Source organism: Pongo abelii, chromosome 21 (assembly GCF_028885655.2).
Source record: "Pongo abelii isolate AG06213 chromosome 21, NHGRI_mPonAbe1-v2.0_pri, whole genome shotgun sequence".
Lineage (NCBI taxonomy): Eukaryota > Metazoa > Chordata > Mammalia > Primates > Hominidae > Pongo > Pongo abelii.
Window position 1 is genome coordinate 45,712,613 of NC_072006.2, and position 26,789 is coordinate 45,739,401.

General features: G+C 39.4%; 1 protein-coding gene across 5 annotated transcripts in view; it reads right to left on the bottom strand.

Annotated features, from left to right (window-relative positions):
- The window catches only part of CHD6 (chromodomain helicase DNA binding protein 6), a 223,908-nt gene that overhangs the window by 102,291 nt on the left and 94,828 nt on the right, over positions 1 to 26,789 (bottom strand). For all 5 annotated transcript variants that reach the window (XR_008517177.2, XM_054542308.1, XM_024238849.2 and 2 more), the window contains 5 exons: positions 17,468 to 17,615; positions 15,516 to 15,665; positions 1,956 to 2,018; positions 852 to 910; positions 68 to 185 (listed from right to left, as the gene is read on the bottom strand). Coding sequence is in view for 4 of the 5 variants with exons in the window: in XM_054542308.1 (XP_054398283.1) it covers positions 68 to 185; positions 852 to 910; positions 1,956 to 2,018; positions 15,516 to 15,665; positions 17,468 to 17,615 (538 nt within the window). In the remaining variant the exon portion in view is untranslated. The remainder of the gene's footprint in view (positions 1 to 67; positions 186 to 851; positions 911 to 1,955; positions 2,019 to 15,515; positions 15,666 to 17,467; positions 17,616 to 26,789) is intronic.

A 26,789-nucleotide genomic window follows, 5' to 3' on the forward strand; every position in this document is an offset into this window, starting at 1 on the left:
ATGTAAACACAGTATTTACTGCTGCAAGAAAAGCAGCAGTCAAATGAGTCAGTAAATATTGCTTCACCTCCGTAAAAATGTGCTTCATCTGGGCTTGTTTATTCCTAAATCGCTTGATCTTCTGCGCGATGCGAGGATCCTTTTCGAGCTCTTCCATTGTGGCCCATTTACAATGTAAGTAGGAACTATCCAAAGATATACAAATTGTCAGGCAAGCACATAACTAGCAAACGATCGAGCGTTAAGGTGTTCAATAAACACGGTGACCACCTAACACAGAAATAGTAAAATGGTTTATTGTGAAACTGCTGGAGATTGGGCTTAGAAAGACCTTCCTCTTAAGGGCAACAACAGAAAACAAAACAAAATGGAGTAATTCCAAGCAACTGATCTCTCTGTAACTTCTAGAGAAACCGGCTGAGAACAGAGGGAGGGCAGCTGTGGGCAGGTTATCATTAACACACATTAGTGAAAGTGGGTCTGTAGCAGAAACGAAAATATACAAGAGGGGAAAAGAGCATATGCTACAGGAGGGTGGTTCTCTACCCTGGTTGCATATGAGAATTGCCCAAGGAGTTTTTAAAAAAACAACAATCCTTGGGCCCCACTGAGTCTGAGCCAATGGTCTTGGGTGGAGCAAGGTCTTTAGTGGTTTAAAAAAGCTCTCCAGATAATTCTGTGTGCAGCTATAATTGAGCGTTACTGCCTAAGGTAAACTTAAGTCAGCCAAGATCTGTGGGTCATGCCTTAGAGGCAAGACTCTGAAGATGTAGAAGATAATAAAGTCACAAGAGAAAAAAAGTTTTATTCATATAAAACCCAAATACAGAGAATACTTTAAATAGACGTACAAATTTCTATACTTAACGTAGAACAGCTCCAAGTCGAATGGAGGTTCTCCTGGGTGAACCTGTAACAAATAGCAAGCAGTTATCAGCCCAGATCCCAGGCAGATCACCCTTACTGAGCCAAAAGAAAACAGGTAATCAACATCTCTGCCTGATTTCCATAAAGATTTCTTAAAGCATATTTTCATTTTCCCAGGCCTTTTCCTGACACCTATTGGGTCAGGTTTTCCAAAGGTGGGATACACAGCTGCAAGGTAAAAAACTGATCTTCCTGCTGTCCTTCCAAGGTCTAGGTTGGGATGGCACTCAGCTGATAAACCCAAACTGGCCCAGGACTCTGAGAAATGTCAGGACCAGAGCCTGGTGTGGAAGTGACTACATTAATCTCTGGCATCCCCCTAACGCCTCACTTCTGAAACACCAATAGTATTCACTCTCCAAATAAGGAAGTTTACTTTCACAAATACTTGAAGTAAAGATGAAGCCATGCTCTCACCAGCACCAACATACTCTACCACTCCAGGAATTTCCTATAGGAGATTCCTACAATGGCCCTGAGATGTCTGAAGAAAAGAACCCCCACGTTTCCATTAGGACTCATATGGGTGTGTATGTGTGTGTGTATGTATGTATGTATGTATGTGTGTGTGTGTGTATATTTTTTTTAAATAGAGACAGGGTCTCACTATGTTGCCTGGGTTGGTCTTGAACTACTGGGCTCAAGTGATCCTCTGATGTTGGCCTCTCAAAGTGTTGGGATTATAGGCGTGAGCCAATGAACCTGGCCTCCATTAGGACTTTTTTTCCATCTCTTCTTCTTGGCCCTCTGCTAAATTTTGGTGGGCTACAGCAACTAAGGGATATATGGCTTTTGCTAGGATCACAATGGAGGAAATCATCAGCTTGAGCCATTCTAGATATATTAAGAGTTTTATGTCCTAAAATGCTCTACAGGGGTAAAAATAAGTGTTGGCTAGCCAGACAATATTCTTGCCTAGCTCTCACTCCAGCCAATAATGGTCATTCTAGGTTCTCTAGCCAAAAATCTCTTCACAGAAGATGTAATCTGTGCTAATGATATAAAAGCTAGAAACATAAGCCACCAACCTCCTGGACAGTCTTAGATGCCAGGATCTTCTCAATGATGTTTGCATCATCTTCTGGAGGCTCCTGGGGACAAAGATGAAGAAAAAAAGAAAATTGCTGGAACCACAGAATCCAAGAAAACAATTCTATAAGAAATACTACAATGGGTACTACTTCTTTCAAAAGTTCACCTTTGAGTACCAAGGCCTCCCATCAGGCCACAGAGTGGTCAAAAGGTCACAAACATTTTGCAAAGCTAGAATTTAAAGTGGTGGCTTCTAAGCTCTGGATACAAGTCTGTCACAAGAGCAGAGAAGTTTTTCAGATTCAATTTCAGATCTGCATTTAACATACCTAAAATTGGTCCTCAGATTTACCTTCTTTGCAAAACTACCTACATGTTGCTGCATACAATTTTCAGAAAGCTCTAAGAGTCTGGGGTCTTAAAATTGGTTCTAATATCTACCAGCTATTGACTTTAGGCAAGTCAATTAATACCTCCTAGTCTCCAAATATATTAAAATAGGAGTTAAAAATACGTATCTCACTGGATTAGTGGGAAGATAAAATAGTATTACTATTGGAAAAATGTTTTCACATACTATTCAAAATCAAGGTATAATTATTCTCTATTAAATTGTACCATCTTTCCCCTTTGTAGCTGGAAAAGGCTGTTTCACTGATCATCCTTTGAACGTAAATCTCAACTGAAAACATAAATTCCTTTTTACCCTAGATAACCATCAACACTTCTATGCTCCAATCTCCATGAAATCTCTTTCTATAGGGTATTTATAGTTAAAAATACAAAATGTTTAACATTCTTTCTAGAACCTTGAGCAGCATTATTTCTCAGTGGTTCGTATGCACAATGACCTTTTCAGATCTATTACAATATGAGACTTAAAACACCATATGAAAAGAACACTCATCACAACAACGAAACTGCCAAATTCGGTATTCTGGGTTCCTGGCTGGAACGTCCCAGAAGGATGATTTGTATATCTTCAGTCTAGCCATTCTAGGGCATAAAGCCATAAAATTACAGAAAACATCTTTTAAGATCTTAAATCAAGCTTTTCCCAGGAAAGTGATGATGGGTTAAAAGAAATGAGGAAGGCATATGGCAGAAAAGAATTATGGAAATCAGCAAGCAGGCACAGGCAGATGCTCCCGAAGGTTACAAATATTTACTAAGCTCTCTCAGACACATGGCATTGTGCTAGATGCCATGCAGAAGTTAATCCAAAACCACACACATCCCTTCTCACCACTCAACAGGAAGGCAAGTAAACTATAATTACCATACAATAGAAGAAAGGGGTGTGAATACAGATTATGCTTTTGTTTCTCTGTTTAAGTATTTGTTCTGCTTGGTTCCTAAACACAGACAGGTGGCAGGGAGAAGGTGGCAGTTCACTGTTTATTGCTGTCTTCTCCCTTTACTACATAAACCTTCAGAGGGCAGGGATCCTTGTTTTATATACCGACATAGCTAGACCAGGAAATGCATAATCAATAGGTATTTGTTGAATGCTAAACAACAAGGAAGAGGAAAAGAAAGAAGGAAATACAGTGAGGAAATAAAGTGTCAAACTCTCTGAGGCTACAGAGTACAGACAGCTATTTTTCTTGATTTATGTCACTTGATTTAAGAAGTCTCCCCCTTCTCCATACACTCAGACTTACATACTGTCAGGACGGTAACAGCAAAGGGCCAAAGCCAGGTGTACTCTAATGAGCAGCAAGGACCACTATCACTGATCTTGCAGCCAACTAACTAAAGTCTGACTATGGCAAGTGGGCAGCGAACAGGTGCTAGGTTAAAAGAAACTAGACTAATGAACCAGCTTCCTACCTCATTTCCTTCCTAAATTTTTATCCCACATTATTTATGGAGTGCTTTTACTTTATGCACTGGTCTTACAGAAGTAAATGAGATATGTCTAGTCTTAATCATCAAGGAACTATCAGGCATGCTAACATAATGCTTAGTTACTGAGGTATGGCATGCTTGTAGTACACAGAAATCTCAAGTGTACATCTTGATGAATTTTTACATACAGAAATGCACTTATGTAACTACCACTCAAGATCTAGTTATATAATTTTTCCAACACTCTGAAAAGTCCTGTGCCCCCACTGTAAGTAACCAATATTCAGACTTCTACCACCATGGACTGGTTTTGCGTATTACTAAACCTCATGTAAATGGAATCATACAGTATGTAGTTCATTTTTTTTTAACACTGTGTAGTATTTTGTAATATAAATAAACTATCCACTCTACTGTTGAGGAATATTTGGTTTGCTTCCAATTTTTGTATTACACAAGAAATTCATAGAAATTATGTCTTTTGGTGGAAAAATATGCTCATTTATCTTGGATATATAACTAGGAGAAGAAATACTGGGTTATGGGGTAGGTAGATGTCTAATTTTAATAAATATTGTCAATAAATAAATAATATTGTCAAAAATTTTCTCAGTGATTGTAAAAATTTTGACACCTACCAGCAAGGTATGGGAGTTCTGGGTGACTTGATATTGTCAGTCTTTAGCATGTTAGCCATTCTGGTGGATGTATAGTGTTGTCTCTTTAATTCACATTTTCCCGATAACAGAGGATGCTGTGCCCCTTTTCATATGCTTACTGGACATTTGGATATCCTCTTTTGTGAACCTCCTACTCAAGTCATTTGCCTATTTTATAAATTGTTCTAATTTATTTTCAAGAATTATTTTAAATAAGAGTCCTCTCTCAGATAGACAGATTACATTTTCTACCAGTCTATGGTTTGCCTTTTCAATCCCTTAATGTGTCTTCTGATGAACAGAAATTCTATATAATCCATTTTATCAATCTTTTCTTTTATGAATAGTATTTTTGTGTGCTGTTTAAGAAATGTGTGTTGCCACCAACATCATTAAGCTACATATGTAATTTAAAATTTTCTAGTAGCCACATTAAAAAAGTAAAACAGGTGCAAGTAATTTTAATATATTTCATTTAAACCAATATATCTAAATTATCAATATGTAATCAATTAAAAAATTAAAAAATATTTTAATAGTCATTTCATACAAAGTCTTCAAAATATGGTATTTTATATTTATAGCACATCTTAATTCAAACTAGCTACATTTCAAGTGCTCAGTAGGCACATGTGGCTGATAGGGTCCATACTGGACAAGGTAGTTCTATTTTGTTCAGCTGGTCTATTTGACTATCCTTATGGCAATACTGCCCCGTCTTCATTCCTATAGCTTGATTACAAAGTCTTACAGTTAAATCTTCCAATTTAGTTCTTTTTCATGACTATCTCAGGTTATGTTAGATAGGTCTTTAGAATTTTCATATAAATTTCCACCAATTAAAAAATGCCCTGCTTAGTTTTTGACTGGGTTTGAATTATAGACATCTTTGCAGTATTAAATAACCATATATGGCTGGGCACGGTGGCTCATGCCTATTATCCCAGCACTTTGGGAGGTTGAGGCAGGTGGATCATTTGAGGTCAGGAACTCGGGACCAGCCTGGCCAACACAGCGAAACCCTGTCTCTACTAAAAATACAAAAATTAGCGTGGCGTGGTGGTGCACGCCTATAGTCCCAGCTATTCGGGAGGCCGAGACAGGAGAATCGCTTGAACCTGGGAGGTGGAGGTTGCAAAGAGCAAGATCATGCCACTGCACTCCAGCCTGGGTGACAGAGTGAGACTCCATCTCAAAAACAAAACAAAACAAAACAAAGCAAAGCAAAACAAAACAAAACCCCATATGTGCTACATCTATTTGTTTAGTTCTTCTTTTTCATAGCTATATTTTTAGCATAGACGGCTTGTGTATTTTTTGACTTATTCCAGGGTCTCTAATACCTTGATGCTATTATAAATGGGATTTAATAATTATCCTTTCCTGATGTTATGTCACTAGTTTATAGAAATAAAAAATATGTATTTGCATATTGTCTTTATGTATCCATATTGCATAGTCTTTATATATCCACCAACTTAACTAAACCTACATTTATTATTTCCAATGATTTGTTAGTACATTCTGTTCAATGTTCTACTTACGCAGTCACGTCATCTACAAATAATAAAAAAGTTTTACTACTCCCTTTCTAATCTTTTAACTTTTTATTTATTCTTTCTCTTTATTGTAGTGGCCAGGTCCTACATTGTATTTTTGAGTATAAATTATGACAGTGAAATATTTTTCTTACTCTGAAATTCAGGAGAGAATGCATTCAATATTGTACTACTTAATACAATATTATCCACCAGATTTTCTCTTGTGGCTTTTAAATGTTCTCTCAGTCTTTGTTTATATAGTTTAACATATGCCTAGGTATGGTTTTGTTTTTGCATTTTTCCTGCTTGAGAGTTATCTGATTTTGAATCTACTGGTTGATATCTTCCATCAGTTTAGGAATTCTTGGTCATTAGTTGTATCTTCAAATGCTACTCTGCTCCAATCTCCTCTATCCCTAGCACTCCAATCAGAAATACTTAGAACTTTCGGCTGGGTGCAGTGGCTCACGCCTATAATCCCAACACTTTGGGAGGCCGAAGTGAGTGGATCAGCTGAGGTCAGGAGTTTGAGACCAGCCTGGCCAACACGGTGAAGCTCCATCTCTACTAAAAATACAAAAATTAGCTGGGCATACTGGCACACACCTGTAATCACATCTACTGGGAGGTTGAGGAACGAGAATTGCTTGAGCCCAGGAGGCAGAGGTTGCAGTGAGCTGAGATTGCGCCACTGTACTCCAGCTCGGGTGACAGAGTGAGACTCTGTCTCAAAAAAAAAAAAAAAGAAAGAAATACATTACAACTTTTAACTGCATCGCACTTGTCTCTCTTTCTTATGCTTTTACCTTTTGCTCTGTTTGATTCATTCTTTTTCCTCTATGTGCTTTAGAAATTTTCCATTGATCTGTCTTCATATTCACTCCTCTTCTGCTGCATCTAATCTACTTATAAACCTATCCACTTGGTCTTGAATTTTATAACCTGGATTTTTCATTCTACACTGTTATCTGATTCTCTTTATAGATGTAATTCTCTGTTGGAAGTCTTCATTTTAAAGTTCATCTTGTCCATCTTTTCCTCTATTTTCTTTTCTTTTTTTTTTTCAGACAGGATCTCACTCTGTCACCCAGGCTGGAGAGTGCAGTGGAACGATCTCACCTCATTAAAACCTCCACTTCCCGGGCTCAAATGATTCTCCAGCCTCAGGCTTGCAAGTAGCTGGGACTACAGGCACAAGCCACCACACCCAGCTAATTTTTGTATTTTTTGTAGAGAAGGGGTTTTGCCATGTTGCCCAGGTTGGCCTTGAAATTCTAAGCTCAAAGTGATACTCGAGCCTTGGCCTCCAAAAATGCTGGGATTATAGGCATGAGCCACTGTGCTGGCCCCCTCTATTTTCTTTAACATTTTAATCATAGTTATTTTAAAGTTCTTTCCGCCTGCCAACTCTAATATCTGGATCACCTGGGGTCTGCTTCTATTTTATGATTATTCTCTTAATTTTTAGCCACCTTTTCCAGCCTCTTTGAATGTCTAATTTTTTTTATTTTATGTTGGACACTGTGGACAAACAAATTGTAGCAGCTCCAAACAATATTTTCTACTACAAGTGTTTCCCATTTTCTCTTAGACAACCAGGGCGAGGGGGTGGTCCCTTTGATCCAGTCAGAGACTGAGTTGGGTCAGGACTGAGTTACTGTTTTAAGATTCAATCCACCTCTTATTTTACTGTTTTTGGAACATGAGTATCCAGGGTCACTGACTGAGAGACTGGCATGTCTTTTTTCTCTTGAGCCCTGAAACATGCTCTATGGAGGTTTTGAGCTTAGTATTTTAGTCTTCTACCCCATGCAGGTTAAAAGTCCGACAAATATCTTAAGCAAGAGTCAGTATTTTGTGGTAGGTCCATTCCTTTAGCGATTTTTTTGTCTCTTAAGTACCAGGCAACTATGAAATTTCAATCTGCCTTCTGGCTGAACTCCCAGCTTCCTGGGATACCCCAGAATTCAGCAGAAGTCTCTTGAGGAAATCCCCTTGCTTTGGGGATTTCTTTAGTTTCCAAACATTCCACGAGCCTTGTATATTCAATCCCCACCAGGGTCAGATGGTTTCTCTTCTATCCAGAACAGTCTCTTTTGTTTGGGCCAAACCTGATCCTCGGCCCACTCCCAGAACTGAGAAATGCCTCCAGAGAAGAAAACAGCCAGCCGTCGTCAGCCCACCTACGGATGACTCTTACTGTCTGATATTTTAGTTCATCTAATTCTTGTTGTTTCCACAGCTATTTGATGCCTTTAAAAAGAGCTTTTTGCAATTTATATATATATTTTTTCCAATATTAACTCTTATTACCGGAGCAGTCTAGGGCCTAGTTTTTGGGTTTCTTCTCTTTTCTATCTGTATTCATTCTCTTGGTGATCTCACTCGGTCTCGGGGTTTTAAATACAGGCGTCATCCAGCTCAGAACCTCTCCCCTGGCAATAGCCTCATATACATAATTCCTATATGCCATCTCCACTTGAGTATCTCAGAGGTATTTCGAATTTAAAATATCCACACACTAAACTCCTATCCAATCCCCCTTTCCTACCCCTTCTACCTACAGTCTTCTCCCAGCTGAGTTAGAGTAAACTATCCTTTCAGATACTCAAACCAAAAATCTTGGTGTAATCCTTGACTCTTCTCTTTCCTTTCCATACACCATATCTGACTGGCCTAGAAATCTTGTTGGCTCTATCTTCAAAGTATGTCCAAAACCCAGCCTATTTCTCACCATCTCCATTGCTTCTAACCTGGTCTGTACCACCTTCATTTCTCACCCAGATTATTCTCAAGAGTCTCCTAATTTGTCTCCCTGCTTCTGTTCTTGCCCTACTAGTCTATTCTCAACCTAACATTCAGAATGACCCTTTTTATTAGGCTCCGCTTACACTGCTTAAAAGGCTTCTCTTTTAACTCAAAGTAAAACTAAACATTTTCCAATGTTTACAAATTCTACAGGGTTCCTGCCCACCCTCCCACCTCATCTGCTATGTTTCAGTTATCCTTGTCCATTCTTCATGCATACCACGCATGCCTCTACCGCAGGACTTTGTATAGACTATTCCCTCTGTCTAAGATGTTCTTCTGCCCTGCACAACTCCCTCTCTCCTTTACCTCCTTCAATTATTTACTCAAATATTATACTTTTAGCGAAGGCAACTCTGACCACCCTATTTAAAACTGCAATCCTCACCCTGAATTCCATATCACCCTTATTCTAATATATTTTTAGAATGGCACTTACTGCCATTGATGTACTAGGTAATTTTCTTATTTAAGGTTTATTAACAGCCTCTCCCTATTTACTTCTACTCTTTGGAAGTTTTGACCTTGGTCCTTTGAACTCCCATGCCATGTAGGTTCAAAATCTGGCAAACATTGGAGGGAGAGACCAGTTGTGAATTTGTTGCAGGCTCTTCCACGAGGGCAGGAATTTCTGTCTCTTTTGTTCCTTGGTGTTATTTCCAGAAATTAGATAGTCCTTGGCATATAGTAGGTGCTCAATAAATACTTCTGAATAAATAATGTTAGGAGATTTTGCAATAGAACATGGTAATAGAAGTAAAAAGCAAGTACTATGAGAACACAGAAGCCAGAGCACTTGGGCGAATTAGAAGAGGCTCTGGAAATGATATGACATATGAGTTATATCTGTGGGCAAGCAGTAAACTTTCACGACTGCTGACTACTTTCCCCACCTGCTCCTAAGTCTGTATATCTCAGACTAGCAAGCAAGCATCCACACATGTACACACACACTCAAAGGAACAAAGTTCCTTACTACTAGATTGCTTCAAATATTTTCTTATTTTTACCTACCATGAAGAATAGATAAAGATGGTTTCTGATGATAGGATTTTAATTACAATTCAGAATATTTAACTAGGACCAAATCTAAAGAAACTTTAACACATGGATGAAGAAAGCACAGGACTTTGAATATTAAAAGAAGTCAGGGTTTAAACACTCTTCATTATAGGAAATTTTCAAGTGAAAATTAAGGAGTTTGAAGTAAAATTTCAATTTTTTTTTTTTTGGCACTGTTAAAAAAGAGAGGGTAAGCACTCATGTTAAAGAATCAATAGTGATCATCCAAATATGGAAAATGGGTTTTTATTTTATCCTAATGAAATGAAAAGGGAGCAGCATTTCCGAAATACACATCGAAGTAGGAAGGAAACTGGAAAATCAGAATCTTTTTTTCCTGAACAGAAATTGTGCGTAAGTACGATCATGTGTGTATAAACACTCAGTGTATACAGATACACACAGATATAAACTAAATCTGCTTGCCAGACACACTTCCATAACAACCATCTGTTCTCAACTGCTTGGAATTTCCTTAAATTATCCTTCAAAGAAGACCATTTTAATTCATACTCTTTTTATGTCAGAGATTTATATAATCTTAATATTTTATCCTTAGGGAAAAATTTCAAAAACTTTTAACCCTATTTACCTTCAACCTCAACCAACTACCTCTTTTACTTCTATTTAGCAAACCATAAGGAGGGAGCCTAACAAGAAACAAATCATGTTTCAAACCACAGTATTTACCGAGTGCCGTGGAATATACAAAACCAGTATCAAGCTTGATGCCCAGTTTCAAGGGGATTACACTCATTCAGGGAAGACAATATAAACATATCTGTCTTAGAAATATCCCAAGGTAAATGCTAACTGGTTAAACAGTAACTACAGTCCAATGAGAGCTCAGAAAGTGAAAACAGCATGGATTTCACAGCATAGGTGAGGTTTTAGTTGGGCCCTAAAGAACAGTGGCTCATAAAAGAGGACAGCAAAGAGAAAGGTAAGATGAAATGAGAGATGAAAGAACAATCATATAGGATGTATGATGCATATTTAGAATGCTAAGTAACCTGCCTTATTAGAGAGAAAGCATTACACAAAATGAGGAGTAGTAATGAGAGTAAACAGGTAGTGTGTGGCCACATCTTTAAAAAAAAGAACACAAAACACAGGAGTTTTGATCTAACACGGGAGTTAAAAAGTAACCATCTTGGATTTCGTGAGCAGGAGACTGAGAAATACCAGCAATTCCCCTGGTATTCTGGGAAAGTTATCCTGGTATCCAACTGGGGAGAGCAGAGACTTGTGGCAGGGAAACTACAGAAGTGTGTGCTGCAATAAACTGTACACAGGGCTCAGCACAGGGGGTGGCAGCAGAAACCAAGGGGAAACAAATACAGGAAACAACCTAAAGACAGTGTGGGAATTGGTGGTTGTACCCAGTGAAGAAATGGGAAGACTCAAGAAATTACCCACCCAGGCTGAGCTGACAGGAGCCTTATGATAAAGGGCCCCAGTGGACACTTCTGCACCGAGTCACACACGCTGGCATGAAGCTACGGCAATGCCAAATAGCAGCAAGGAGCCTCAGAAAGGAGGCCTTTCTGAGGGTTTAAGTGAGACAGAGATGAATACCAGTGAGGAAAAAATGCCAGTATAAGGAAATGGAGGAAACAAAAGCCTGGGAGAAAAGAAAAATCTCTTTCCTTTCTAATACAGAGGCTTAAACAAATCATACCAGTTTACATAATGAGTTTTAAACATATTTATTCACTCACTGAATAAGTTATTTGATAAGTTCAACTAAGTAGGTCTTTATATTAGCTACTAACCAACAGAAACATAAAGTTCTACCTATGCTAAGCAAAAATTACAATAAATTAAAAAGTGATGCCTGTTTTTGCAAAACTCTGCAATCTGATTAGGGGAACGATCAGGAGTGATCATCAAAACAGTATGGCAGAGGCACTGAAAATCAGGACCATCACAGGCTATGAATAAGTGGTGCAATGATCCCAGCTCAATCTAGACTTAGGGAATAATAATTACAATAGTGGAAAACACTATCAAACAGAAGATGGAAAGTGCCACTTCATCTGAATAGTTCCTGGGAGTAAATGTAAATTTTAGTTTATTGAAACTCTCCTACCTGAGAGGCACATAGGACAAAAAAAGATACAAATCCTACACTAACATAACTCATGGTTTAGAAGACGGAAACAAAAAACTTGGCAGGTGTTCGAAGGACAATGACAGTTAAACATATTAGAGTGCCCTAAGAGCAAAGGGGAGGGGCACTTATCCCCAGCTCGGAGGAGCAAGAACTTTCGGAAGGAGGAAACAACTGAGCTCAGCCTGCCAGGTATAGAAAAAGGCCTATCAAAGAAGAGTACACTGTACGCAGACACAGAGCACAGCACAGGAGAGCACCACGAGCCAAAGCCTTATTCAAATTCAAGTCCTTCTGTTCCAAAAGGCAAAATCACACAAACCACCCAAACTGCAGGAGGCAAAAACTGAGATAGCCTTGTCAACAGTCTATACATTGTAAATGCACCGCGGAACTCTAAAAGTTTGTGTTCCACACACCAAAATCAGTTTGACAAAGAATAAGAAAATAAAGAGTCACATTTAGGATGGAAACTTACTTCCTGCCCCTGAATCCCATGCTCAGGATTGTGCTATGGAGTGCAAAGCAGAGCTGTGATAACATGCCAGTCCTGAGCTAAAGTGAATCCTGTGTTAAGATGTTTTCGCAACTCACCACTCGGTAACCAACGCTGAGGTTGTGATCTGGGGCTGGGACAAGGGCCAGCAGTCACAGAAGTGGGTTGAGCATACTGAGAAGATACTGCACAGATCTGCAGAGAGATGGCAGTGGGGCCATTCTGGTGCTGACTCCATCCCCTTCTCTGCACTGAGCTAAAGCTAGCAGGCAGGCAGACACCCACCCAGAGGGCCCCGGGAGAAGGATATAGGAAAAAGCCTCCTCTTCTTCAATGATTTTCTGTGCCACTGGATGCGCCTTGAGATTGCCTGGAATCCTAGATGAGATTCAAGGCTTTCAGGCTTTTTGTTAGCATGGGAAATCTTTGTTCAAACTTCCTCAGGAAGCCCAGTATGTAAAAACAGTTTTAAGTGGAGCTGTTTTGGTTCTGCAGCAACGAGGACTCTACAGACCACCAATTTTGAAAATCACTCGGTAAGCCGATCTCTCCAGTCCCCTCACTGGCTGTGTAGCTTGCCCTGCATGCTAGGCCAGGCCTTGGCTCGAAGGCCAGCCCCACATGGTTGCTTCTCTGAACGTCAAAGCCTAAACCATGAATCAGGCCTCTCTCTTCCTTAAACTTGGTAAATTTTTTTGAGATATAATTCAGATTCTAATTTATGTTTCTCTATATATAAACCCTCTGTTTGCTACATCCTTAGAAGGAAAAAAAGAGTCTTAATAAGATACATAACATTTCCCAAATTAGTTCTGTTAGTTAGATCAGCTACTGCTGCCCTTCAGGTGCCAGGGGAGAAGTCATAACAACATCTGAAATATGGTTAATGGCTTAGGCCAAATGGCTACTAGGAGAAAATAAAATCCCATATAGTGTTTTAACTACCAAACCAACCAAAACATCCCCGAGGAATGAAAACCCCATTACAAAGCAATACAATTCTATCACCTCATGGCAGTCTTGCAAGTGCTATTTTTAACTATTAATATTTGCTTGAAAAGTATTATAGTGACAATATATCAAATTATTACTCTTACTGTTATATTCATTAGTTGGGTAATGAATATAACCATGACATGAAATCAACTTTTATATGCTAGTCACTGATTAACTGCTGCTATGTAACTCTGACCTGGATCGTTCTGGGCTTCAGTTTCTTCATTGTTAAAATAGGGACAATAGTCCCTGCTCCCTGCTACTTTCCATGCAAACACAGAGCGAAAGAATAGGTGGAATTATATGAAAATGCTTTAAGTTGGAGGCAAGGTGGCCGAGGAAGATAAAGTACTATCAGCTTCCATAAGACACACGAGCATCCAGGAGGAATGACAGATATTTGTGCTGCTACCGCTCCATACAGAGTGTGAATTCTGCCAAGTCAGCAACAGTGACTCCATAACAACAGACAGCCGTATCCCAGAATGTGCTCTTGGCAATAATGCCCCTTCTACATGCACAGCCTGCTTCTTCTCTTGCTTTTCATTTCTTCTCTATAAGCTCCTTGGCACAGACGTCTTTCTTTTCAACACCTAACCCTTTTCTCCTTTCTAGTACCTCTGTATTAAGTGCTAATACTATCATCTTCTTCCTTGACACTGCTGCCAATGGAAACTGCTAAAATGCAAATATAGTGGTCCTACTCCTCTGCTTGAACTCATCAATGCCCCCTATCCCTTGTCCAATCTGCAGGATAAAAACGAAATACCTTAGGTGATATTCAAAGCCCTTCATACTGTGACTGCTCCTACCTCTCAGTCCTCCTCTCTCACCACCCCTCAAATTATACCCCAGCATCCAGCCAAGATTATCCATTTGTCATATCACAGCCTGCGGTGCCATTCAGTTTTTGGGGTTTTATAAAGTTCATGTTGGAAATGTTCCTCCTAAGTCCTTGTCTTCTATACATCTGACCACTCCTTTCCTGTCCACTCCTGCTTCTGTGTAGCCTCTGTACCCAGCACATTCTTCTAGACTTGCAATACATGCTTGTTGAATTAGAGTTCCAGCAGTAATTACTAGTTCATTTGATCTCATCCACTTAACAGCAATTTATTATACAAGACTTTTACATTCCTTTTTTTTTTTTTTTTTCCTTTGACACAGAGTCTTGCTCTGTCACCCAGGCTGGAGTATAATGACGCGATCTTGGCTCACTGCAACCTCTGCTTCCTGGGTTCAAGTGATTCTTTTGCCTCAATCTCCCAAGTAGCTGGGATTACAGGCCTGCACCACCATGCCCAGCTAATTTTTTTTTTTTTTTTTTTTTGTAGAGACGGGGTTTTGCCATGTTGCCCATGTTGATCTCGAACTCCTGGCCTCAAGTGATCTGCCTGCCTCGGACTCCCAAAAGTGCTGGGATTACAGGTGTGAGCCACCATGCCCGGCCAAGACTTTCACATTTTAATGAGAGACAAATAAAACAAAATCAGAGATCAGACACATTCAAATGCAATTTGTGTTGTGGTAAGTGCTTTAAGGAAGTACACAAGGGACTGAAAGAGAACATCATTGGGATGAGGGGCAGGAATCTACTTTAGATAAAAGATCAGGAAGGACCTCTCTAAGGAGATAACATTTTAGGCAAAACTGATAAACCAGTCACGTAAAGCATCCCAAGCAGAAGGAACAACAGAGGCAAAGGTCTGCGGGTAGAGAAGAACTGTTAGTTCAAGGCATTAAAAGACAGCCAGTCTTTTGGCTGGAAAGTAATGAGACAGGGAAAAATTGTTTATCTAAAAAAATGAAGAATTTGGCAAAACAAGGCGAGAGTGTGATCGTGGAGGGTCCCGCTGAGCACAGTAAGGGGTCTGAATGTTATTCCCAGTGCAACAGGAAGTCAATCGAAGGCTACAAGCAGCAGTTAAAATGATCTGACTTATGCTTTAGCAAAGGCCAAGAAGCAAGTCTGTCATCTAGGTCAAAATGACTGTCCAGCCAAAGTCAGTACCCTCATGCAAAGGCCATACCTCCGCCTGCCAGGCCAGTGTAGAGGCTGAGAGTGCAGATGTTCGACCAGCTCCAAGAACAGCAATTGTTTCCCCATCATCATCCACCACTTTGAAGTCCAGGTCCTCATTGTATTTTCTGCGCTTTACTTGCCTTCCTGAGCGTCGTTTCTGTGGGGCAAACACACCCGTCAGAGAAACTCTGAGTGAAAGACAACAGCCTACACAAAAATACCCTCATCTACATTTACTAACATGCCAAGGAGCGCTTTCTTGCCTTACAAAAGAAATCTTTCTTAAATACCACTCTTTTAAGGACTAAATTCAGTCAAAATGGGATCTAGCTGAGCAGGGGACAGAATAAAAGCTCAATCTCCAAATTGCCATGATCCACTAAAAAGAAGGGGTAGTGTCTCATAGTCCAGCGAGATGTGTTCTGTTCATCAACGGTAGTGACTTCCCCCCTTTCAGAATCTACTTCTCCTCCAATAAAACAAGGATGGGAGCTGAACTCTACCATCTTTGGGGTCCCTTCCAGCACTTGCTGGAAGCACAGATTTTATGACATGATGACAATTTTATTGTTTTTGCTTAAATTCACCATCCTTACCACGTACTTCTAAAAATGTAGTTTGAAAACTAATTAGTATCAATTTTTTGGATTTACTTTGAGACTCTCATAATACTTCTTGAAATGCTGGGAGATATCTTAAGTGTGACAAAACAAGGTTCCTAAGTCACCTTGAGTGTGATGATCTAAGGATTCATCTCTAATTAAGAAGCTGTACCTTTTAATAATCAACAACGAAACAGCCCAGTGGCTTTCCACAAACAGAGCAGCATACAGTTCATCTCTACATACTAATCATATCTCAACAGTAGAATCACTTCAGGGAACCATTTATCAGCCAGCTCACTCTCAAATATTTAAACCTTAAAAAACAAAAGCAAAAGCAAAATCCCACCTCTTTTTTCTTCTAAAAGATACCTCCTGAGCATCTCTCTTGTGTTCCTATCACTTCTTCACTAAGTTACCTCTATGATGTTTTACTTTATATGAGGGATTCCACATAAAAACCTCTCCCCAACACCACATACAGATCACCATTCTACAAACACCTAATTCCCTGCCAAATCCCATCAACTCAATGTGCTTGGCTCCTCTGCCAATCTAGACACTTAACAGCCACCAGCCCCAGTTTATAGGCAGTGAGGAGTCTGCTCTGACACCAGACACTGCTGCTTATTAATACTATGACATTACTAGCTGTCATTTTCCTACAGGGAAGAGCAGTGAGAAACCCATGAAGGTCCAGATGATCCTGGAAGGTATAGTATGTCAGTCTTATTCTAAATGAGCCTTGCAGCAGCGTGGCTCAGATAAATTGCTAAGAATATCAGAGGAAACAGAGCACTTTCAAATATTAGACTTCATTCTCAAGAGAGGTTCTCAACTCAGAAAATCCCTAACACTGTCACGGGCACACTTTGGTATATTTTTAGGAATCTGGTTTAGATGGGCAACTCCTTGTTTCCATGTTTGGCCAAACCTTCCTTACTTGTTGGCATAATGGATACATTTCTGACTTTCCCAGCATGTGGGATTACGAAAATGTCCCTGTACAGGCTGGCCTGGCACTCTGAGCACTAAATGCATTACCTGTATGGCAAAAGAGGCCTTACCTAGCTTGGCTCACAACTTCATTTTCCATATCAACTCCCTCTGCAGCCTAATAACCTGCTACTTTCCAGGAATGAGGCAAATACCACTAAAAAACTGGGATATCATTAGTATACTGATCGGGCTAGGGAAAAAGACTACAGTCTACCTGCTCACCCACCAAAACGGTAAAAGCCCAGCCCAGGGCTAGGGAGTGTGCTAGAGAAAGGCGTAGAGGAGCAACACGATCAGTGTCAGCCAGATCCCATCCAGCAGCCGTAATCTCCACCAGGCCTCCCGGTCACAGCTGTACCTGGCTGTCTGTAGACTCAGTGGACTCCTCAGGACTCCGCAGAGATGGGTTCGTCAGGCCCTGATCCAGCTCTAAACTCTCCACTGTAGTTTCACTTTTCCTTTTTCCTTTCTTCTTTTTCTCCACTGGGGTTGGTCCTTGCTCCTTGCTACAAGGAGAAATTCAGAATTAAAACTGTTGGGCAGTTTTTAAAACTAAGATTTCTCATGTGATCAACGTCATGACATCACATCCTGGAATTCTAGGACCAGGGCAGGCTTTAATGGGGAATCTACAAGAGTTTCTTCCCAGAAATAAACAGAAACATGGGAAGAAATATCTACATGGATCAATGCAGAATTCACTTTATTACACCCCATCATGACTATTATAGCTACAATTAATATGTAAGAAATAATATGAACATCTCCAAAAACTTCACTATCAGTTTATACAAATGTCTTCTCTAGGAAGTTCAACTGCTTCACAGATACTAAGAATCATCAAATTACAATCTCCCTTTAAGTTTCTTAGGAAGAGACATCTCCCTAATCCGTCACCATCCTCTATTGAGTACATGTTGGACCTAGTGTGAACACTAGGCACTCAAAAATGAAGAGAACACTGCTTCTGCCCTTGACGAGCTTACAATTATGAAAATCCTACAGTTCACCTACAACCACAGCCCAAGGCAGTACATGAATGCTTCCTCAGAGAGGTAGAGATGGGCCAAGTCCATCCACCCTGCAAGGCCCTGCTAAGATGGCAACATTTTCTCTAAAAGGCCTTTCCTGGCCTTCCTAGCTGGTAAAATCTCTTTCCTATATTCCCAAAGCACTTCCAATTATACTTTGCTTAAATGACCTTTCACCAGAATTAGTTGTTAACTACAATATCAGGCTCAGAATTCACTAACTACATACAGTGCCTGGATCTGGATCCTCTACAGTTGCTCAATAAATATTTGCTATCCTGGATAAATGAGTATTTTATACTTCTCTGATCTCTCTTATCAGACTTGAAGTTCCTAGAGGGCAGTATGTGCTTGACTATGTTTTGTATTCCTCAGAGTGAGCAGTCTTATGCTTTATGCATAGTAAGTATTCAATTAATATTTAAGCAAGCCTTAAAATTGCTTTTGAAGCAATGGATAGATGGATGCATTAATGAATGGCTATGATTAACTGTGGATGGGGAGATTTGAGAACATGCATTTGAGCAGAAATACATATATATGTATATATAAAAACATAATTCTGACAGACAGTAGTAGGAATAACAATAACTAATGATTGCAGCTAATACTTCATATAATAATTACTATATGCAGGCACATTCTTTTACATGAATTATTGCCTTTGCTCTTCATAACAGCCCTTACTGTAAAGCAGATGGTAATTTTTTTTTTTTTTAGACGGAGTCTCGCGCTGTTGCCCAGGATGGGGTGCAGTGGCGTGATCTCTGCTCACTGCAACCTCTACCTCCCACATTTAATTCTCCTGCCTCAGCCTCCCCTGTAGCTGGGATTACAGGTGTCCGTCACCACGCATGGCTAATTGTTTTTGTTTGTTTTCGGTATTTTTAGTAGAGATGGGGTTTCATCACGTTGGCCAGGCTGGTCTAAAACTCCTGACCTCAAATGATCTGCCCGCCTCAGCCTTCCAGAGTGCTGAGATTACAGGTGTGAGCCACCACACCCGGCCAGCAGATGGTATTCTTATTCTCATTTTATCTTGAGGAATCTGAGGCATGGTAAGGTTAAGTTAGATTTCCAGGGCAATAGGGTTAGTAAATAGCAGAGACAAGATGTGAACCCGAGTGGAGTCTGTGCTCTTGATCATCATAGCATTCTTGGGGAACAGAACAGTGTTTTGGATACATTTAGTAAAAGATAGCTGGCTGTGTGTCTGGATAGCAGGGCAAGTGAACAGAAGCACTATGTGATGGAGCTCAAAGGAAAAATCAAGGGTGCACCAGGCCAGGAAGTTTAGACTTCATTCTGCGTGAAAAGGGCCATGAAAGCAGGTCCAGGAAAGAGGGAATGAAGCCTTTCAAGGGTGGAAATGCTTTGAAAGGCCCAGCAGGAGTAGAACCAGGAAGTCTTGGCAAGTGACAGAATGTGGGGGACAAGAAGAGCCAACACTGGTACTTCCCATCAGGAGAGTTAGTAGAAAGTATGGGGAAGAGAAGGAAACTGGATGACCTTGTTCAGAGGGGTGATCAGCACACGAACCAGCCAGTGCTGATCGCTAAATCTGCCTGCTTCCCTCTTGAATACCCGTCACCCTTCATATGTCCCTAACCAGGTCAGCACAAACTCTGCCCAGCTTCTATTCCCCAGGCTGGAGACTGGCTTGCCTACCTACCAGGAAAGTTCATGATGAAAGCTATTTGCAAACTAACACAGGAACAGAAAACCAAATACTGCATGTTCTCACTTACAAGTGGGAGCTAAATGATGAGAGTATATGGACACATAGAGGAGAATGACACACACTAGGGCCTTTTGGAGGGTGGAGGATGGGAGGAGGTAGAGGATCAGGAAAAATAACTAATGGATACTAGGCTTAATACCTGGTGGATGAAATAATCTATACAACCAACCACCATGACATAAGTTTACTTATGCAACAAACCTGCATTTGTACCTCTGAACTTAAAAGTTAAAAACAAAACAAAACAAAACTATTTTGATCCAATCTAAAGAACTGAAACTCTAGGGGTCATGCCATTTTTGAGGATTACCTATTTTTAACAAGGGACTTGTACCCTTAAGCAGGGGAAAAAGCAAAAGTTCTTCCATTTCTTATCAGTTCAGAAGAGGAGACTCAGGTAAAACAGTTTTAAAAGATGCTAAATTTTCACATGAGTCTTTATCTCACATTATGTGGCTCCTCATTAAGAAAACTGCATGGCAAATTACATTCTACAAAGTACTTATGAATTCCATGTCTCATCCCAATCCCATGAGGGAGCCAGGACAAATAATCTCCACATTCCAGATGAGGAAAACTGAGATTTAAAAGCAGCAAATGCCCCAAAGTCAGCAGCAGGGCAGAGGCTTACGCTCAGGTCAGCTGAGTCACAGGGTATTACTTTTTCACACCAAGTCATGTATTTTTCCTCTTTTTTTCTAAAATCCCAGTCTCCCTTTTAGTAAATGTAAAAACTTCAAATATCCTTTAATGTTATTTGAATCTCAAAATAATGGTTTAAAAAATCAGCAACATTCCAATGACCCAAATATATAAAATTCACAAATTCATAGATGTTGATAGTTTTTTATAGCTCTCTTAGAAAAAGGTTTAATTCTTTGACACAAATTTAAAGAAAGCTTACAATATCCCAAAAGTCACCCTAATAATCGCATGCTCAGTGGCCTCTGAATCTTCTGTAGAATCTTAAATCTTTCTTTCCAGCATTTGAAACCAATTTCATCTACTTACTAAATGTAACTTCATTATATTAGAATACTGTCTGTATATGTTTAACCTTCATTTTAAATATTTATTGTGTGTGTATGTGTGTGCGCGCGCGCGTGCCCACATGCTAGAATCACGTGCTTCACTGTGGAACATCATACTCAAAAGCTAAACCAAGCCCAAATCATAACTAAGGAATAGAACTTCCTCAAAATATGACACTTTACTAGGAGACTTGTGTGCATTTTGAGCAACATGTTAAATGTTGAAAGGAGGGAGGAGTCATGGCAAAGCACTTTCCAAGTCAAGCCTGAGGAGCTACTAGATTTTCCCACACAGAAGCTGGGGGTCAGGTAGCCTGGGAATACTTTCTCAAATATTTGTCAGTAAAATAGGAAAATACCGGCTGAAACATGCTCCCTTATTTGCAGGTAAATAAGAAAATACTCTACTTGGGAAATCTTCAAAGTGATTTTTTGGAGGTTACCTTTGGCAAGAGAAGCCATTTTAATTTCCAAAAATTCTTTCTGGAGCTCTTCTGATAAAGGCAAGTTTCAGGAAGAAAAGATTCCTTGTAAGCTTACAAGTGGGATCTTCAAATAGGATACTAAGAAAATATCATCTGAATTCATCCTCTGGGAAGACCAGATAAGGTATATCTTTCTGCTCTTTGGAAAAAGTTTTAAAAACCTTATGCTTGAGAGTTTTATCAATTGAAGACATTTTAATCTCCAAATTGCTATACCTATAGATGATTTGGCCCATGAATGTTTCTTTGCTCCTTGAAGTTCCAAGTTCTTCAAAAATAATGGATAGACCAGGTGTGGTGGCTCATGACTGTAATCCCAGCACTTTGGGAGTCCCAGGCAGGCAGATCGCTTGAGCTCAGGAGTTCAAGACCAGCCTGGGCAATATGGCGAAACCCCGTCTCTACAAAAAAATTCAAAAATTAGCCGGGCATGGTGGCACAGGCCTGTGGTCCCTGCTACTTGGGAGGCTGAGGTGGGAGAATCGCTTGAGCCTGGAAGGCAGAGGTTGCAGTGAGCAGAGATCATGCCACTGCACTCCAACCTGGGTATCAGAGTGAGACCCTGTCTCAAAAAAAAAAAAAAAAAAAAAAGTGGATAAATAGGATCTAACAAAACTACATATGCAAATAATCTTTGACTCAGCAATCTACTTACGGAATGTAATCTAAAGATATATCACACGATATAAAAACACATATTCATGAGATTATTTATTACAACTTTTTTGGTAATTGTAAAATAATGAAAACTACCCTATCTAAACATAAGCGACTGAATAAATTAGAATATATATAATGTGATACTAGACAGCTATAAAAACAATTAAGAAAGAATTCTACAAACTGATAGGGAATGATTTCTAAAGATATATTAAGTGAAAAAAGCAGTGTTAAAAGAGTATAATATGCTACCTTTTGTGTAAGAATAAAGGGAAAATAAAAAAACATGTACGCATCTATTAATTAACACAAAAAGAAACACAGGAAGGATAAACAAAAAACCCCACAATGCCTATCTACCTACAAGGGGTAGGGGAGAGAACAGCAGCAGGGACACAGGAGGGAGTGACACTTCTCTGAGTATACCTTTGTACACAGACCTGACTTTAGGAAATCTGTTAAAGTTCTACATATTAAAACATAAAAAACTAAAGATGAAAACAAGCTGAAACAAGTGAATCCATGTATGTTTAAAACAAGTAATATAACTGCACCTCATAGAGAATAAAACCTCTTCCACTAATTGAAGAACACAGCATTTGACTACATACTCTCCACTTCTGGGGGAAGGGGAAAGTACAGCAAACCAATTCTGAAATTTTTTTTCTTGGTAGTTATATGGTGAAGTGACTCTGAAACTATTTTAGATGTGGTATAGGATTAAGCAAACGAGTAAATGTATTGATGTTGGGAACTGGCAAATATGAAATGCTATAAGGCAAGGGAGATACTGTGAGATGTATCTCAGCTGCAGGCATCATCAGTTGAACTCATGAGTTCTATAACATGTATGAACACAAGCATGTATATGTGCATATGTATATGTATATATACACGTTTATGTGTGTAGATATATGTATGTATATACATGTGTACATATATTCATATGTGCATGTTTGTATGTATTTTCCCCCTAGTTTTGACAACAGAAAGGGCCTAAGAGCAAAGATGCCCCATCAGCAATGAGTACACCTAACACTCAGATCTTGGTGTTGAATACTGAAGCTCCTCACAGAAATGGCTGATTCCAAGGCTAAAGCAGGGAGGACAGAGGATGAGCCTGAAACATCCTGCTATGTCAGGAAGTAAGAGGGTGTTTAGAAAAATAAACATGGCATGTCAAAACGACAAATAAGTCAGCCTGAAGAGCTTTCGTTGCCCAAAACTGAGACCATCTGAACACCAAAGTAACTGAGGACAGTAAAGAATGATAAGTCATTGAAAACAATAGGAATCTATACCGATGAGACATACATAAATAATGAATAAGGGATAAGGTGGAGCTCTTGTTTACTACAAAATACAAATGGTAACTGTAAAGGAAGTGGTAGAGTTAGAAAATCATTTTGAGGCTGGGTGCAGTGGCTCATGCTTGTAATATCAGCACATTGGTAGGCTGGGGCAGGAGGATGGCTTGAGGCCAGGAGTTCGAGACCAGACTGGCAGCACAGTGAAACCCCATCTCTACAAAAAAATTGGAAAAAAAAAAAAAAAATCAGCCAGGCATGATGGTGCATGCCTGTAGTCCCAGGTACTTGGGAAGCTGAGATAGGAGGATTGATTGAGCCCAGAAGGTTGAGGCTGTAGTCAGTCATGATTGTGCCACTGCACACCAGCCTGGGTGACAGCCTGGGTGACACCAGCCTGGGTGACAAAAAAAAAAACAATATCACAAACAAAAAAAACATTTTGTAACCAACGTAGAAAAGATGGGCATGGTGCAGAATGATCAAGGGATGCTAAATCTTGGGAGAACGATGTGAAAAGAAGCAGGATATTTGCATGATCTTAAAGTGTCTCCCTGCAGATTACTTATAAGGGAACGAAAAGAATAACCAGACAATGGTTATAGAAGAATAAGAACTTAGGAAAGACACACTGATGTATTTAGGGACAAAAAGGCCTGACATACATAACTTGTTTGCAACTGGTTCAGGAAACATGCGTGCACGCATGTGCGCACACACACACACACACACACATAAAGATATTTATTAAAATAAGTTTATATATAAGTGTGTGTATATATATATACACACACACTTATATATAAACTTTAAAAAATAATTTATCTTGACATACATCTATTCCACTGCAGAAGTAGATACTGTGTTTGGCATCTTTTTTTCTGACAACCAATACTGACTATAAAAGAGCTCTGGCAGAAGGTCAGACTGGGCTATGGTACCCTATTCCTTTTACCATGGTGGTTGGTCCAGGATGGACACATGCCCCAGCCAGACTAATCTGGGAGTCCTTCCTTTAAAATACGTATATATTTATATTTTTGCCTGTTTCTTGAACACTTGTCAAGGTTGTTTCTTGTGAAAAGCACCTCAGACTCATATATATATATAATATATGTACATATATAATATATATACACTTATATATATATAGACTCATATATATTATATATATATACACATACATATATATATATGGCAGGAGTGGGTAGGAAAATGAATCTTTCTTCCTAGGTCATGAAGTTGTTAAGCTGTAAGCCCACAGCTATGGGCAGCCATGATTCCAGCCTTGAAAGGAATGCAATCGCAAAGGATGGAGTGGCACCCAGACAGGCGCAGGGGGTCACTGGAGACAAACAGCCTTGGTCTCAACTAAACTTCCTGGTTCTGATTCCTTAAGCCAGTGAACCTCATCATCATTTTTTTCTAACTTAAGCTAATTTGATTGGGTTTATGTTACTTGTAATCAAGAGAGTTCTGAATAATACAAAGGCCTAATACTCCCACCAATTAATGGCACAGGAGCTTGAATCAAAGCAATCTTATTTCTAGAATCCTCTTTTTTATTAATAGCTTTCAGAGTTAGAACAAACTAACTTGCAAGGAAAAAAAAAGGAAGAAATAACATTTTTGAGAGTCAAAGTAACTATTTTTTACTCAAACTTGATTTTACAATCAAACATATCTCCACTTTAAAGAAAGTACCTACTATGCATTTATGACATGCAAGAAACTCCCAATCAATTATATCATACATGCAGGACAACTATTAGTTATAACCATCAAAGCTTTTATCCTGTCTTCCACATGGCTTCATCAGCCGAGAAGATTTTGCGCATCTTTACTTTCTGCAGTTTGTCCTAGGAAAAATTAGTTTTTTTTTTTTTTTTTTGCTTTCCAAATAGGGAATTTCATTATAATATTAAAGCGCTAGGATTTCTCAAACTTTCTCTTCAACCATTCCAGTTTCTAACCTCCACGTTTCTTTGCTAGAACTGAGAGTTAGGAAGTGAGTGCTGAATCTGAGTACGAGGAAAAGATCCGGGTACATGTCACGACACCGTACTACTATGAATCTTTTATGGCCCTGTCCCCATGGACTCCAGGTATTGAAAGCTCTTATCTACTAAGATGCATTAATTCAAAATGATTCATCTTCTCATTTTAAAATTAAAACCTTATAAAATATCCATCAGAGCCTTACGGAAAGAATGAGTTCCTACTACAGCCACTGAAAATAGCTCAGGATCCCAATGACTGCCTCCAAAGACACATAGAGTCTCAGGAGTCCAGTCCAGGAACCACTACTCCACTCCAGCAACAACGCTTCAGAGAAGCTTCCAGCACTGACCTTCCTATAGGCTTTGATCCTCTTCCCAGGAGTACAATACTGAAAACATGGATATCACCTTGAAAAAGCTCATTTGCACACTTGATTCAGCTTTTCCATAATACCCGTATTAATTGAGTCTACATGAGTTGGTATCGATTTTTTAAAGATACTAGTTAAAAGAAAAAAATACAAAAAGGTCCTAATTATTTTGGTACAGATATAATCTGCTGTAGATAAACTGTGAACTAAATCTGCCCTGTCAGTCCCTTTAACTGTATCATCAACACCTTCAAAACAGAGATTACAGAGGTTTGTGATATTGTCCTAGTAAAAAGGAAACAAAGAGAATTACTTCCTCTTAAGATGAAAAAGCAGAATTTTACCAAGTAGTCCTATTAAAAGTAATAAAAGCAATTGAAAATAAAAATTTAGAAAGTGTAGAAGAGTTTCAAATAAAAAGTATAACCCATCCTTAGTGCACCAAATCCCCAGAGAGGATCACTTTTGACTGATGCCTCTCTAACCCCAAATACACTCATGCTTCTAGTTCATTATTTATCAACATTAAGCAATGGCTACTGACATCCTGATAGGAAAGGTGATGAATTCAGATCTTATATACCTCCCCTATTCCTGTCCCTACTCAGTATTTTCATTGAACTCTCTTAGTGGAGGCAACCACATTTTAAATTTTCATTAATTCTTTGCTTTTCTGATTGCTCCTCTGTCATGACCCATTCTTGTGTGGCAGACAAAATATCCTCAATCTGAGGATGTTAATTTAAAATGTGTTCATTCTTTTCCTTGAATTATTTCTTTTGATGACAGTTGTTCTTTTCATTCTTCCTTTTCCTGCTTTATGTTGCCCCTTTTCCCTTATGGTCTTGTGCTCTTCAGTACACTGATTTCCTATTGAAAATCAGCTAGGCTGGTAATACAGGTGCCTGGTGAGGCTCTCCTCTGCTGCCGAGTAAACTGCTTTCTCTACAAGCCTCGTCCCTGAATAGGAAGCCTGGCCTAGGACTCTGCACACATGGCAAGACTTGTCAAGTGGCTGTCCCTCCCTTCACTTTTTAGGGTATGGGCAGGGAAG